The sequence below is a fragment of the Chiloscyllium plagiosum genome, chromosome 11 (genome assembly GCF_004010195.1).
Source record: "Chiloscyllium plagiosum isolate BGI_BamShark_2017 chromosome 11, ASM401019v2, whole genome shotgun sequence".
Lineage (NCBI taxonomy): Eukaryota > Metazoa > Chordata > Chondrichthyes > Orectolobiformes > Hemiscylliidae > Chiloscyllium > Chiloscyllium plagiosum.
The window spans coordinates 53,986,851-54,002,625 of NC_057720.1; the positions used below are offsets into that span (position 1 = coordinate 53,986,851).

At 36.9% G+C, this 15,775-nt stretch overlaps 2 protein-coding genes across 22 annotated transcripts in view; one reads left to right on the plus strand and one right to left on the minus strand.

Moving 5' to 3' along the window:
- Positions 1-9,751, plus strand: part of lrrc40 (leucine rich repeat containing 40) — a 68,206-nt gene extending 58,455 nt beyond the window's left edge. Inside the window, exon 15 of the mRNA XM_043700105.1 lies at positions 5,285-9,751. Coding sequence (XP_043556040.1) covers positions 5,285-5,390 — 106 coding nt within the window. The 3' untranslated portion in view covers positions 5,391-9,751. The remainder of the gene's footprint in view (positions 1-5,284) is intronic.
- Positions 9,752-12,972: 3,221 nt separating this feature from the next.
- Positions 12,973-15,775, minus strand: part of lrrc7 (leucine rich repeat containing 7) — a 607,301-nt gene continuing 604,498 nt past the window's right edge. For all 21 annotated transcript variants that reach the window (XM_043699350.1, XM_043699364.1, XM_043699344.1 and 18 more), the window contains one exon: positions 12,973-13,850. In XM_043699350.1, the coding sequence (XP_043555285.1) occupies positions 13,743-13,850 (108 nt within the window). In that variant the 3' untranslated portion in view covers positions 12,973-13,742. The remainder of the gene's footprint in view (positions 13,851-15,775) is intronic.

Genomic DNA, 15,775 nt, shown 5'->3' on the forward strand with positions numbered 1-15,775 from the left:
ACTATGCCCCCTTGCTTTAATTCCCCTAAAAGGGAAAGATTCTTTCAGCATTTGCTTGTTAAGCCTCAACCTTTTGTGATTCAATAAGGTAATCTATTATTTTTCTAAACTCCAAATGAGTATAGTGTGAACCTCCAGTCTTTTCTTGTAAGACAACCTGGAAAATTTACTTAATTTCTCGCCAACTGCTGCTAATACATCACTCCCCAATTAAGGTGATCAAAACTGTACACAAGACCTATGGTGCAGTCTCACGAATGCCCTTTGCAGTTCACTTCATCCTCCTTGCAACAAAAGTCAACATTCCATTTATCTTCCTAATTACTTGCTGTACCTGCATTCTAATATTGTGTACAGGGCATTCAGGACCTTCTGTAACACAACATGCAGCTTTCTCCATTTTAAATACTATTCTGTTTTGAGTATTACCTTATAACCACAGGATTTATCAAAGTGCTTTACAGCCAGTGCAGTATTTTTTGAAACATAGTCACTGTTACAAAGTAGGAAGCATTGCAGTTGATTTTATGACAGAACAAATTCCAAAAAATGACAAATGATAATCAGTTTATATGTTGATACAGAGTCAACTATCAGACAGGACAGGGAGGACAACTCCTTTGCTTTTCAAATTAAGTGCCATGGGATATTTTACAGCCATCTGTCAGAGCCTTGGTTTAAGGTCTCGTCTGAAAGATAGCACCTCTGATAGAGGGGCAGTCCCTTCATACTGCAGTGAAGCATCAACCTAGATTTTTGTGTCATATTTCTGGAGTTTAACTTGAACTCCCAATCTTCCGACAATGAGACAAGAGGGCTGCCAATTTAGGCACAGTGCACTGAATTCTTTGCTCTTTTAAAACTGTGATATACATTTTTAAAGATTCATTTCAGATACAAAGACCTGATTAGATCATAAGACACAGGAGCAGAAATTGTAGGCCATTGAGTCTGCCTTGCCATTCAGTGAGAACATGGGTGATCTGATAATCCTAACCCCACTTTCATGCCTTGACCCCATAACACTTGATTCCCTTACTAATTAAAAATCTCTCTGAGCCTTGAATCTTCTTAACGACTGAGCCTTGAAAGCCTTCTGCAGTCATGAATTACCCTCTGACAGAAAACATTCCTCCTCATCTCTGTTTTTAAATGTGTATTCTGTTATTCTGAGATTATGCCATCTGATTCTAGATTGTCCCACAAGAGGAAACAACCTTCATATCTATCCTGTCAAGTCCCTAAGAATCTTTTATAAATCTCAATCTCTCATTCTTTGAAATTCAAATGAGTAAAGGTCCAACCACTCAACCTCTCCTGTTAAGACAGTTCATTCATCCCTTGTATCAATCTAGTGAACCTTCTCTGGACTGCCTCCAATGATATTATATCTTTCTTTTGAATAAGGGGATGTAAACTATTTCATAATATTCTAACTGGTTGTTCTAGTGCTTTGTATAGTTTTAGCAAAATCTCCCTACCTTTGTATCTATTCCCTTTGAAAAAAGGTCAATATTCTATTTGCCTTCCTTATTACCCATGAACTTGGATGCTTGCTTGCTTTGTGATTCATGGATATGGATTCCCAATTCTCTCTGTTCTGTAACTTTCTGCTGTCTTTCTCTATTTAAATACTATTTGGCTTATCTTCCTGTCAAAGTGCATAACCTCACATTTTCCCACATAAATTCCATCTGCCAGGATTTCGCCCACTTGCTTAACCTAATCATATCTTTCTGCAGTCCTCTTAAGATTAGCCTTAAAATGGCTTAAAAAATACAATTGCAATTCAAGTTCCTAATGTTGATTTAACCATTTTTGTGTTTTTAATTGGTTCATCAGTTAACAGCATGCTATTACTAAATGTACCTGTATTATAATTCACCACATGATCTCATGCAACTTAATTTGCTCATTTCAGTAGCTTTTGTGATTGAAATTTATTTTAATGTATATTTATTCTTGGATGTTAGCAAGGCAGCAATTTCTGCTCTTTCATAGTTGCTCTGGAAGAGGTGCTTTCTCCTTAATTGTGATGTTAGTTAGGGAATCCTAGGATCTTAACTTAGTATTGGGGTGCCAATCAAGATGTTGTTCTCTTGGAGGTTATGATGCTCCCACAACATTGTTGCTCTTGACTTTCTCAGTGGTAAAGATCACAGAAAAGAGCTTCTGTTGAAGTAATTGTGGCCAGCTGCTGACCTGCAACTGTAGATAGTACATCCTGTAGCCATCATAGACTGGTGATGGATCTGCTGGATATTGATTTAGTGATTGGAGTATCAGTGAATCAATTGCATAAGTGAATTACAATTAATTCCATGGATTCGTGGCATGAAGAGAAATTTGCCATAAAATTTTAAAACTATAAAAAAAATTATCTGGTTATATAATTGATGGTATTTAGATATGATTTATTAAAAATCATTTACTCTATTTCAAGAAATTAAACCAGCAACATTATTTTACTGAAATTGACAAAGAAAATTATTAGATTTGGCAAAGAAAAGTAGGCGATGAGTAATTAAATTTTACCTGAAAGGGAACAAAGCCAAATAATAGAGTCATAGAGATGTACAACACTGAAACAGACCCTTCGGTCCAACTCCTCCATGCTGACCAGATATCCTGACCTTTAATATCAAAAAGTTCCTTTTATATCTTTCCCCTCTCACCTTGAACTTATGCCCTCTAGTTCAGGACTCCCCAGCTGCAGGGAAAATACCTTGTCTATTTATCCTATGCATGCCCCTCGTGATTTTGTAAACCTCTATAAGGACACCCCTCAGCCTCCAATGCTCTGGGGAAAACAGTGCTGAAAATGTGTTGCTGGAAAAGCGCAGCAGGTCAGGCAGCATCCAAAGAGCAGGAGAATCGACGTTTCGGGCATGAGAAGGGCTCATGCCCGAAACGTCGATTCTCCTGCTCCTTGGATGCTGCCTGACCTGCTGCGCTTTTCAAGCAACACATTTTCAGCTCTGATCTCCAGCATCTGCAGTCCTCATTTTCTCCTCTGGGAAAAACAGTCCCAGCTTATTTAGCCTCTCCCTATAGCTCAAATCCTCCAACCTTAGTAACATCCTTGTAAATCTTTTCTGAACCCTTTCAGGTTTCACAACTTCCTTCCAATAGGAAGGAGACCAGAATTGCAGTCAATATGCCAAAAGTGGCCTAACCAATGTCCTGTACAGCCACAACATGACCTCCCAACTCCTGTACTCAACGCTCTGACCAATAAAAGAAAGCACACCAAACACCGCCTTCACTATCCTACCTATCTGCGACTCTAGTTTCAAGGAAATATGAACCTGCATTCCAAGGTCTCTTTGTTCAGCAACACTCCCCAGGACTTTACCAATAAGTGTATAAGTCCTGCTCTAAGTTGCTTTTCCAAAATACAGCACCTCTTTATGTAAATTAAACTCCATTAGTGGGCGGCACGGTGGCACAGTGGTTAGCACTGCTGCCTCACAGCGCCTGAGACCCGGGTTCAATTCCCGCCTCAGGCGACTGACTGTGTGGAGTTTGCACGTTCTCCCCGTGTCTGCGTGGGTTTCCTCCGGGTGCTCCAGTTTCCTCCCACAGTCCAAAAGATGTGCAGGGTCAGGTGAATTGGCCATGTTAAATTGCCCGTAGTGTTAGGTAAGGGGTAAATGTAGGGGTATGGGTGGGTTTCGCTTCGGCGGGTCGGTGTGGACTTGTTGGGCCGAAGGGCCTGTTTCCACACTGTAATGTAATCTAATCTGCCACTCTTCAGCCCATTGGCCCATCTGTTCAAGATCCTGCTGTACTTTGAGGTAACCTTCTTCACTGTCCATTCTACCTCCAGTTTTGGTGTCATCTGCAAACTTGCTAACCGTCCTCTTATGCTCACATCCAAACCATTTACATAAACAAGGCAAAGCAGTGGACCCAGCACTGATCCTTGTGGCACACCACTGGTCACAGGCCTCCAGGCTGAAAAGCAATCCTTCATCACCACCCTCTGTCTTCTACCTTCAAGCCAGTTCTGTATCGAAATGGCTAGTTCTTGTATTCCATGAGATCTAACCTTGTTAACCAGCTTCCCATAAAGAAACCTTGTCAAACACCTTACTGAAGTCCGTATCGATCATGTCTACCATTCTGCCCTCATCAGTACTCTTTGTTACTACTTCAAAAACTCAATCAAGTTCGTGTGACATGATTTCTCACGCACAATGTCATGCAGCCTATCCTTAATCAGTCCTTGCCTTTCCAAATATATGTACATCCTGTGCCTCTGGATTCCCTTTGCCCACCACCATTGTCAGGTTCACTGGTCTATAGTCTCCTGGCTTGTCCTTACCATCTTTCTTACACAGTGGCACCACGTTAGCCAGTCTTCCAGCACCTCACCTCTGACTACTGATGATACAAATATCTCAGCAAAGGGGCCAGCAATCACTTCCCTAGCTTCCCATAGAGTTCTAGGATGTACCTGATCCGATCCTGGGGATTATCCACCTTTATGCGTTTCAAGATATCCAGCGCCACCACCTTGGTAATATGGACATTTTTCAAGATGTCACCATCTATTTCTCCACATTCTGTATCTTCCATGTTCTTCTCCACAGTAAACACTGATACAAAGTACTCATTTAGTATCTTCCCCATCTCCTGTGGCTCCACATATAGGCTGCTTTACTGATCTTTGAGGGGCCCTATTCTCTTCCTAGTTTCTCTTTTGTTCTTAATGTATTCATAAAATCATCTTCGATTCTCTTTAACCCTCTTTGCCAAAGTTATCTCATATCTTCTTTTTGCCCTCCTTATTTCGCTCTTGAGTATACTCCTACAGCCGTTGTACTCTTCTATTCATTCATTCGATCTCTCCTGTCTATATCTGACTTGCACATCCTTCTTTTTCTTCACCAAAACCTCAATTTCTCAAGTAATCCAGCTTTCCTTTCACCCTAACAGGAATATACTGTTTCTGGACTCTCATCATCTCATTTCTGAAGGCTTCCCATTTTCCAGCCGTCCCTTTACCTGTTAACCTGCACAGCAATGTAAAATGAAGAGTGACCAAAAGATTGCTAAGCTTATGTTGTGTCTCCTAGCAGCTGAGTGGATATTTCAAGCAGATTTCTTTCTCACCTTCCAGTAGTTGCCTTTTATAGTTAGTATTTTTCCAAACACATCTCTTTGGAGCAGAGTTTTGTATCTTCATTCGTCCCATGAGTTCCATAGGTCGTATAACAACATATCTGTCTTTAAGCTGTATATTTTCCAGTGTTCAAATGTGCCACTTTCTTTCATGTAGAACACTCCTACTTGAAGGAAATCCATTTCGTAATCCGAGGGCAGCTATCTTGACCAGAGGAACAGCTGCAGTCCTGGAATATCTTAGAAACCGCATTCCTACATAAATCTGTGCCTGGCAGAAGGAGGATTGCTCTGCTGAAGATATTACGAGTGTTTAAAGATTTAATCAGGATAAAATATTTAGGAGGCTTTAAAAGGAAATTATGGTGTTTTCCATAATATTAAAACAGTTATGTTTCAAGATTACTTTTGCTTTTATAGATTTAAAGTTGACTTCAGTGGCTTCATTTCAGTGCAAGTAAGTATAATGTACGTGATTTATTTGCATAAACTATTGTCTAGGTATCAATTTTCATTAAGCATGAGTAGAGGATCTCCACACTTCTGCACTGCATGCCAAATTCTAAGTGCACTTTACTGCAGCACATGATTGAATCCTTTTGATGTAGCACATGAGTGATGGTTTTGTACCTCCAATGAGCAATTAATTGAACTTTTTTCTGAAGCTATCAGTTTCGGTAGAAGTACTTCTGATTTTTTTAAATACTGAACCTCTGGGTATCTTAAATCACATTATTATGTAAATTTCTGGCTGGGATTTGGCAGTTTTGAAATATGCTCTGTTCTGCTGAATGTTTGTGATTTTGAGGTTTTTATTATTCATTATTTGTTCATTATATCTTATTAAATCCATGTTGTGCCGTTCTTCCTTGACATGCAAAAAATCTTTTTTTTTAAGTAAATTTCTCAGTCAGTTATTTTCTTATAAATGCATTAGGACAGATGATTTATTTAAGACCACTTGTGACATATGCACACATTTTTCATTCAACGATCCTCTGGACTTTGTGAACTCTTTAAAATCCAGTTTTAACTTTTTTTAAAAAAAACAGGTATGGCTTAATCAGTTATGCATTTTACTTTAAACTGGCTCTATTTATGCTTACCAGTTTCCAAATAGCTAAAGGCAACATTGTGCACTTTGGGTCTGTATGCCTCAGATGATAATGTTCAATGCCTCGTCTGTGTTGAGTTGAAGTGACGTGTGCAAGAATGGAAGTTGACATGTTGTCCTACCCTAGTTTAGGAAAATCTGTTTGCTTCTGATTGCTATCCAAATTGGTGTCACGAGAACTTAGTATAGGTATGTAATTATAAGGTAAAGGTAGAACTGGAACTAGCTATCCTGACTGGCTCAGTAACTCTTGCACATAAAGGGATGTCTGTGGCCTGTATAGGAGTTAATGGGTAAAATCATACTGCCTTTAGGGATTTTATTTTAAAATTGGAACCAAAAATATGTCCCATTAGCGATGATGATGCATCACCATCCGATTAAGGTGGTTGTAGGTGTCTCTGTATATGTTTGAAATATTAAATTATTCATGATCATAACCTTCAGTTTGTCGTTATAAAGGGGACTCGTACCACAGGATAATCTGAAACTGCACCAGTAGTTCTGTGGCAGAAAAAAAAATCTGCTGGAGAGAGAGAAACATATCTTTTCTGACACTGTGGCCTGCCATTGGAATCCACCTCCAGGGATATGTTGAACTTTGCATATAGTGTGGGGCCCATCCATCCTCATAAGAATTTGGCAGTGCTCCCAAAGTAGCCAGTTAATTGACTGCTGCTGGCTTTTATCTCCCATCATCAAGTTACCTGTGGTCTTTTTTCAATCTGTTAACAACCTCCAGTAAATGAACATGTTTCCAATTGAATAATTTAGGTGCAAAGTCCATTAAGGGCAATACAAACTATCAAAGCTGAAGGAGGTGGGGGAGAGAAGGGAGCTAAATCAAAATGGAGCCGGAGGGGATGCTGCTGGCTGGTTAGCAGTTTCCATTGATTATTTGAATCTGGCAAGGTTGACCAAAGGCAGGAACTCAAATGCATTTTTAAAATCTTTTCCCACTGTCTGCTGGCTAGTTTTTTTTCTGCCCTAGTTTTTCTGGAGTGAAAAGATTGAAAGGAGTAAATTACTTTTCTAGTGTTGTAATGTAGGTTTACAAAGAGATTAACTTGCAGGGAAGTCTGAGTAAAGAAAAATAATCTTTTTTAAATTTGATATAAATTATTCCATTGTACACATTAAACGGATAGCTGCTGTTTTCAATGTGAAACTTGATGCTGGCCTATGAAAGCTATTTAACTTTAGCCTTGAAAATTCAATCCCCAATCCTGATTTAGTAAATCAAAGATATATATGGTATCAAGAATGTGTTGCTGGAAAAGCACAGCAGGTCAAGCAGCATCCAAGGAGCAGGAGAATCGACTTTTTGGGCATAAACCCTTCATCAGCAACACACTCTCAACTCTGATCTCCAGCATCTGCAGTTCTCACTTTCTCCATATATATGGTATGCTTTGCATAGGATGTGGTTATTCAAGACCTTTTGAATCATATTCTTGTGAGAGTTTCAAACAGAGTTTAAAATATCAGGAAGATTTATTTAGACATCTGTTGATCCTATCTTGACAATTCATCTAATTGCATTGATGGATTTTCAAGAATTCTTATAGAGAAATTGTTCTTTTCAAGGCATCAAGTCTACTTCACATAATTTTTTTTTGCAAATACCTGAAACTATGAACTTTGACATTCCTACCTGACTGTAGTGCTTTATACATTCTGGTGATATGTCTGTATGTTGGAACAGATTTCTAAATGAGATAAATTTATATTTCAAATGTTTGTGAAATTCAACAACTGCACTCTAGGTGTAGTTGCAGTGTTATTCAATCAGTTGCCAAGATAGGATTCTGTTGAGGAGGTTGATCAGAATCATTTGAAACTACTGTTAAAAAGAATGGTGTTGCTTGGCACAGCAAGATATGACAGTAACAATTTCTTGTTATTAAAAAGGCTTGAAATTTTGGCAGTCCAACATGTCAGCTGTGTAGCAGGATTTTGAATATTATTCTAGAGACAAAACTTTTATTCTAAACACCATACTGTGGTGCTATAACTACATATCTTATGCGAACTGTAAGTTGCTCAAAAATTATTGGCAGTCTTATTTTAACACAACAAAATTATGACTGGTGCTTGGACTATCAGCTTACAGATAAATTCCATTTTATCTAATGCCTTTACTCGTGAAAATGTAGAAAGGTTTAATGCCTTCCAAATTAATGTACTGATCCCTGCCATTCCTCAAAAGCATCACTACCTTTTAGATGTGGAGGTGACTGGTGACAATTTTCTTAAAATGTATTCTAGGTTGTATTTGAAATTATAATTCATTACTATCAAATAACACAACTGTTTGATTTATAAAATACTTTTTGTCCAAAACAAGTTGTTTTCTGTACCTTTTGTGAATTCTTGATCTTTGAGCAATACCGTTATGTTAAAATTTTGCATGCTGACCAATGTCAATATTTAATGAGTTTAATTGAAGCAAAATTTCATTAGTGTAATTCTGTTTATAGTTTTATACTAATTCAATTTTTTGCGTAAATATGGTAATGTATACCGGCATATTGGTCTGATAAAATTGGCATTAAAAAACATTAAGTTATACTTTTGGTGAATGCATCATAAAATGTAGTGTTTTATCAGACCAGAAAAGAGAACAATTTGAGGACAACATTGTTGTTATAATGCAAAAGGAGGTCTATTCGATCCATCATTTCTGCACTAGCTCACTGAGCGGGTTTTAAAAAGTATATTTTTGATACGTGTGTGTGTGTGAGAGAGAGAGAGAGAGAGAGAGTGAGTATTTTGGGCGATAATAGTGTTGCTGATGATAGCTGTTGTAATGCCAACAATCTCCTGGCTGCGTTTAGGTGATCTCAGACATAAACTTTGGATCAATTGTAGATTCATTGTGCTCTGTTGTACTTGTACTAAAAGATGCAGCAGATTTAGCAGGAGCTATTGAAGAAGACCACTTTAGTTCTGAAAAGTATCTTTGTTTGGAAGAGATGACAATTAGTTTCCTTGGCTCATTACCTGAACTAGAATTCTTGTTCTTATGGAAAACTATCAATTCCAAAGTGATTGACAATGGACAAAAATCACTAATATCTGTTCCAGAAATGCAAATCATTAACACAGTTTTATATTTTGACAAGAGCATTAATACATTAAGAATTAATTCAACCTAAAAACTGGGAGTTAAAAAAACTATGAAATTCAGTAATGAGACTTACGCAACACAGCGTTGGCATGATAAATCCATTTAGCAAGAGATATTTACAACTGTGTAACAATTTAAATTAACGTTTCTTCATTAAAGAGACTTCATACATTATTGAAACACTTTTTAATACAGAAAAAATCCCAGAATTTCAAAGCCAAAAAATAGCTCTGTTATAATTGGCACCCACATCAGCAGTGAGTGGCTTGGTTTTTTTTAATCTCTGGTAAAATTTCTCCAAATATATACATACAGAATCTGCAAAATGCATTCTGAACACATTAGACACTGTACCAATAAAATAGTGTCAATACTTAGTACATAAATAAAATTGGAAGGATTAGACTTGCATGTGCATTTGAACAAACAAGTTTTTCAACTTCACTATAGTGTGTGAAACTAAAAAGTGTAAAATCTTGTATTTTCGTTTTTGCACATAAAGCAGCTTTCAAGTCCAGTAAAATACTTTTGACTGCAGAAGCAGATGTTTACATTCACAATCTAAATGATTAAAAGTTATTTTAAATGTCATTGAGTTATTTACAAAATACTGCAGTTAGACTAAATTTTACTCTTTTTTTTCTTTCCATTCTGAATTTTGCACATACAAAAATGTGAATTTTCTTGTACATCAACAAAGCTGCATTTACATAATGGGTTCACTTTTACAATGCAATCTATTCTATGATACCTGAACCAATGGTATTCATGGGTCACTTGCCCTCTGTCTTTCCTGTATTCATGATTCTCAACAGATATGCTGCCTCTTTCAATTTAAGAATCCCAGTTGTGATCAGCCTGCCTATTAGACACTGACTGAGTTAGAACTCAAAACTCTTCCCTTTCCCTTTCATATTTCAGTAAGAAACTATTATTTGCAAGCAGCCTTACCACAATTTCCCAACAATAAATAAAAGAAAATCCACTAATATGAATTGATCCATTATTTTCCTCTACTTGTGGTGAAAGGCCATGCCTTCATCTTTCAATGACCAGTTAAGAAAGTTCCATACATAATGGGTCACAGGCACAGATCATATCCCATTACATTGTAGTTAGTATTGCTCAAAATAGCAGTATTTCCTAACAATCTCCAAGAAAGGTATTGTTTGATTTTCATTTAAAAGTTGATATTTAACAACTGCATATTAAAACAGTAAGAAAAAATGAGAAATGTGAGATAACAAAATCCACTGTTTTGTCAGAGTAAGAAGCTTCAAATCATACTTCTGTTTGAACACATTTAAAGCTGGAAAAAAATGGTATTTTTAGTGAATTAAATTTTTGAGTAATATATTTTGGCTTTTAAATTACATTCTAATGTAATTTTAGTATAATTTTAACCTTAAGTGCATTTGATGTGTTAGAATAGTTACAATAGAGTTGAAATTGAGGTAGTAGACTTAAGCTTATCATTTCTTCAGACAAAGGGGGAAAAATGGCAAAAACAAAACAAAAAGCTATAGAAATTTACTTTATCAGAATTTGGGCGTGTGGGCAGAGCATAAAAAAAGTTCCAATATGAATTAATTACCACACAGTAATAGCACAAATCTGGAACTACAGGACACTCTCACATTGAAGGTGAAATTATACACCAGGTTTGGTCATGTGGAAAACAAATCATTACTACATTTCTTTCTTAACCATAGGGATTGATTTATTTCACTCTTAAGCAAATATTAACCCACTACAACTTGCACCACCACCAAATCCTCCCTGATTTTATTTGCCTGGCACTGTCAGGATACAAGTCTTTTGGCACATTAAAAAGTTACCTGGTTGCCAAAATAAAGACAAAGTAAAAATAATTGCAGTTTATGTAATGTCTTCATGTCCTTAGGTCAAAAAATACATTCGAACCAATGAAATGTATATTTAAAGTGTAGTCACTGTTGCAATGCAAGGAACAATGTCAGCTAATTTGTGCACAGCAAGCTTTGCCATTAAGCAATCTGATAATGACTAGATACTATGTTTTAGTGATGTTGCTTGAGGGTTAAATAGTGACTGCGTAATACTGCATTAACTCCATGTGCAGTGCCATCATATCTTTTATGTATACCCAAAAGGCAGTCAAGGTCTCTGTTTAATGTCACATTTGAAAAACTGTACCCCAGATATTGAAATACAGCACTTCATTATTGTACTGCAGTGTGAGTCAATTGTTGCTGGAATGGTACCAAGATTCAGGAGGCAAGATCAACTGAGGTATGGTGCCAGATAAACCTTTTGGGATAAGAAAGGTTAAATCAGGTTTAATATTGTCAGTTTTAAAGGGATAAAATGAGGTCTGTGGAGCAAAAGTAGAAAAAAAAGCAAGGTGATTTAGTTAAATTGTGCACTTAATTGTCAATTGTGTTAAATAAATACTGCAATAGTAATAAAGCATATGATGTTTGAGTATCTTTACCAGATGCTGTTCATTTCAGTGTCTCTATGTAAGGTGAAAGTTTATGAAACCATTGAGGCATTGGAAACATTTGGAAGCATTAATTTTGAATATTTGTTTTGCATATTATCTGTACACATTTTTTATAATTTATTAAGTTGAATATACAACGATTTACATTAGGAATTATTGATAGGACAGCCGCTAAAAAAACTCCCCAGTTTCCAAATGTTAATCTCCTCCTATCCTGATGTTTCAAAATTTAATTTTTCACAAAATTGCACATTTATTTAATCTCAAGTACTACAATGTAATTTGGCACCTGTCACAAAATCTTCAGTTTCAAATATGTATTGAGCTGTGAAGGTCAGTAACATGCACTGATCACCTTAGTTTAATCCCATTGAGCAGAGGGTCTGCTGGACTCCAAAGCTATTAAATTAAGCAATATAGCAGATATGGAAACAAATTTTTTAAAGCTTTTAAAAATTAAAACATCTTAAGTTCATTTTGTGAAATGGTAAATGACACTCCAATCCTCATATGGTAATAGATTGTCCACTATTATAAATTAAAGGAATATTCATTGAAACAGAACATGTTAACAAAGGTATTTTAAGTATAATAGACTAAAGTAAAATTTAAGGTTAATATACTTGAGGCACAACGTGAAACTTACACATAACTAACATTAGTACCAAATATATCTGTATTGTCTCTCCTATTGCCTGCTCCTGCTGAGAGTCCAGAACAATTCCAGTAAACCCGTGAACTTCATGAAATGAGGCAAGCTTGAAATTTTGCATTGCACTGTTTTCCAGGATGTATACAGACTATAATAAATGGGAGTTCTTCTGAAAATCCGAAAAGTACAGTTCTGGTGCTCAGCTGTGTATCTGATGATAATGTGGGTTTGTGGAAAGGAGAAGCAAGTGGTATACTTTCAATCATTCTGATGTACAAATCTCTGGATATGGTGGGACTTGTCAAGTTATGGTACCAAATTAAATTCAGTTTTCTCTCTAAATATTAAAGTGAAAGCAAGTTTAAAGTGATAAGGTTTAGTTTTGTTTAGAACCTTAACCCATTGTCTTCTCATCAGTATTTTTATTTTTAAATTTTCAGTTATTTCTGAAAATATAATCTGGGTTTATGGTAAGTGAAATTCAACTTGCTCCTGTCCTGACTTCATTTCTACTTTTAAGTATTTCTTATAAAAGAAAGCAATAGAATAGCCAGGAGGACACTTTTTGATATTGTTTAACCAGGTATACAAACATCTTGGAATTCCAATATTTTTGATTGGTTTTCATGAAATAGATAACATTATTTGTTGAACCCCCTTTCTTGTCCAAATTCTCTTTCAGATATTAATTAATAAGAAAATAGCTGTAAATTTCTCAGTACATAATTTGCTGCATTTGTTGATGTATTTTTGCTTTTTACAAAAAAGGCATATACAAGATTGAGGCAGTGTTTTATGGTGGTGCAATATCTAAAGACCATGTGTGCTTTTGGTGCTAAGGGAGCTAATGATTAACCAACTCTGAGAATGAATGATATATATTATATATATATAGTGTGTATATATAATTATATTAAATTATAATATAATTATATTATAATTAAGAATATATAATAATTAAATGTTTGCACCAAATGACCTGCCATTTCACAGCCTCTAGTTGACAGGATGTAAAGTCACTACATAAATGTCAATCTCATAAATGATCAATTTGTAAAGATAAAATACTGAACATAATAATGATAGGTAAGTGTCTAATAATTTTGGCACATGTGTTGCCATTGGTCCAGCAATTGGCAAAATAATTGGAAAATAAATTGCCTGGCTTTCCTCACAGGAAGCTGCAGTGAAAGGTTTTAATCTTAAACATTTTTCTAGTGGGAAAAGAAAAGTTCTAGGTTGGAATCTCGCGTTGGATTATCAGATCCACTGTGTTCTGAAAACTTTTAAGAAGTGACACTGCCTTCTCATGTTCCATGTGTGTAAAGTTGTGTCCATTAGCCTACACAAAACAAAAATACATATGTAAGAATAACTGAAATGGGAATTCATAATCTCATAATTCATAAGATGTTTTTGGTGATCATGAAGTTCAGTAACATTAACTGGGGGTTACAACACTTACCTGTTAAGACCATTAGACAAAGGAGCAGAATTAGGTCATTCAGTCTATCAAGTCTGCTCTGACATTTGATCATGGCTGATATGTTTTTCAGCCCCATCCTCCTGCCTTCTCTGTGTGACCCTTGATCCTTTCATCAGTCAAGAACCCATCTAGCTTTGTTTTAAATACACTCAATGACTTAGCTTCCACAGCCCTCTGCAGTAGTGGGTTCCACAGATTTACCATCCTCTGGCTGAAGAAATTCCTCCTTTCCGTACTAACGGATCATCCCTTTACTCTGAGGCTGTGCCCTCGGGTCCTAGTGTCTCCTATTAGTGGAAACATCTCCACATCTACTGTATCCAGGTGTCGCAGAATTTTGTAAATTTCAGTGAGATATTCCCTCATCCTTCTAAACTCCATTGAGTACAGACCCAGAGTCTTCAATCACTTCTCATAATGACAAGTTCTTCATCCCCAGAATCATTTTTGTAAACCTCCTCGGACATTCTCCAATGCCAGCACATCCTTCCTTAGGCTGCTCAAAACTGTTCACAGTATTCCAAATGTGTTCTGACTAGAGCCTTTAAAAAGCTTCAGAAGTCCATCTCTGCTGTTGTATTCTTGCTCTTTTGAAATGAATGCCAACATTGTTTTTGCCTTCCTAAATGCCAACTAAACCTGCATGTTAACCTTAAGAGAATCCTGCACTAGGGGACTCCCAAACTCTTTGTGCTTCAGATTTCTTAAGCCTTTCCCTGTTTAGAAAATAGTCGACACCTCTTCTTCCTATCAAAATGCATAACTTCACTCTTTGTCATTGTATCCCATCTGCCACTTCTTTGCCCACTCTCCTAGCCTGTCCAAGTCCTTCTGCAGCTTGCTTTGCTTCCTTAACACTACCTGTCCCTCCATCTGTCTTTGTGTCATTTACAAACTTAGCAACAATGACCTCTGTTCCTTCTTCCAGGTAATTAATGGATAACGTGCATAGTTTGGTTCCAATTTGGACCCCTCCAGAACTCCACTGGTCACTGGCCACCATCCTGAAAAAGACCCCTTTATGCCCACTCGCTGCCTTCTGTCAGTCAGCCAAACCTCTATCTATGACAGTATGTTGCTTATTTTATTTAGCATCCTCTTATGTGACACCTTGTCAAAGGTCTTCTGGAAATCAAGAGTAATTAATGTCCATTGGCTTGTCTTTATCTGAATCGCTTGTAACCTCCTCAAAGAATTCTAACCGTTTTCTCAGGCAAGACCTCTGCTTGATTAAGCCATACTGATTCAGCCCTGTTTTACCATGCACTTCCAAGTACTCTGCAGTCTCATCCTTAATAATGGCCTCCAAAATCTTTTCAACAACTGAAGTCAGGCTAACCACCATATAGTTTTCTGTCTTCTGCTTCCCTTTTTTCTTAAACAGCCATGTTGCATTAGACATTTTCCAGTCCTCTGGGACTCCTCTGCCTCTATTGATTCCTGAAAGATCACTGCCAATTCCTCTACAATTTCCTCAGCTATCTCCTCCAGAACTCTAGGGGTGTAGCCCATCTAGTCTGGGTGACTTATCCACCTTCAGACCTTTCAATTTCTTCAGCTCATTCTCCTGAGTGGCCACTACTATCACCTCTACCCCCCAACTCTCTTGAAGTTCTGGTATGTTTCTGGTGTCTTGCACTATGAAAACTGTTAGAAAGTACCCATTCAGTTCCTCTGCTTTTTTTTTGTCCCCCCCATTACTACTTCCCAGCCTCGTTTTCCAGTGGTCCAGTGCCCACTACTGCCTTCTCTACCTTGTATATATCCAAAAAAACCTTGCA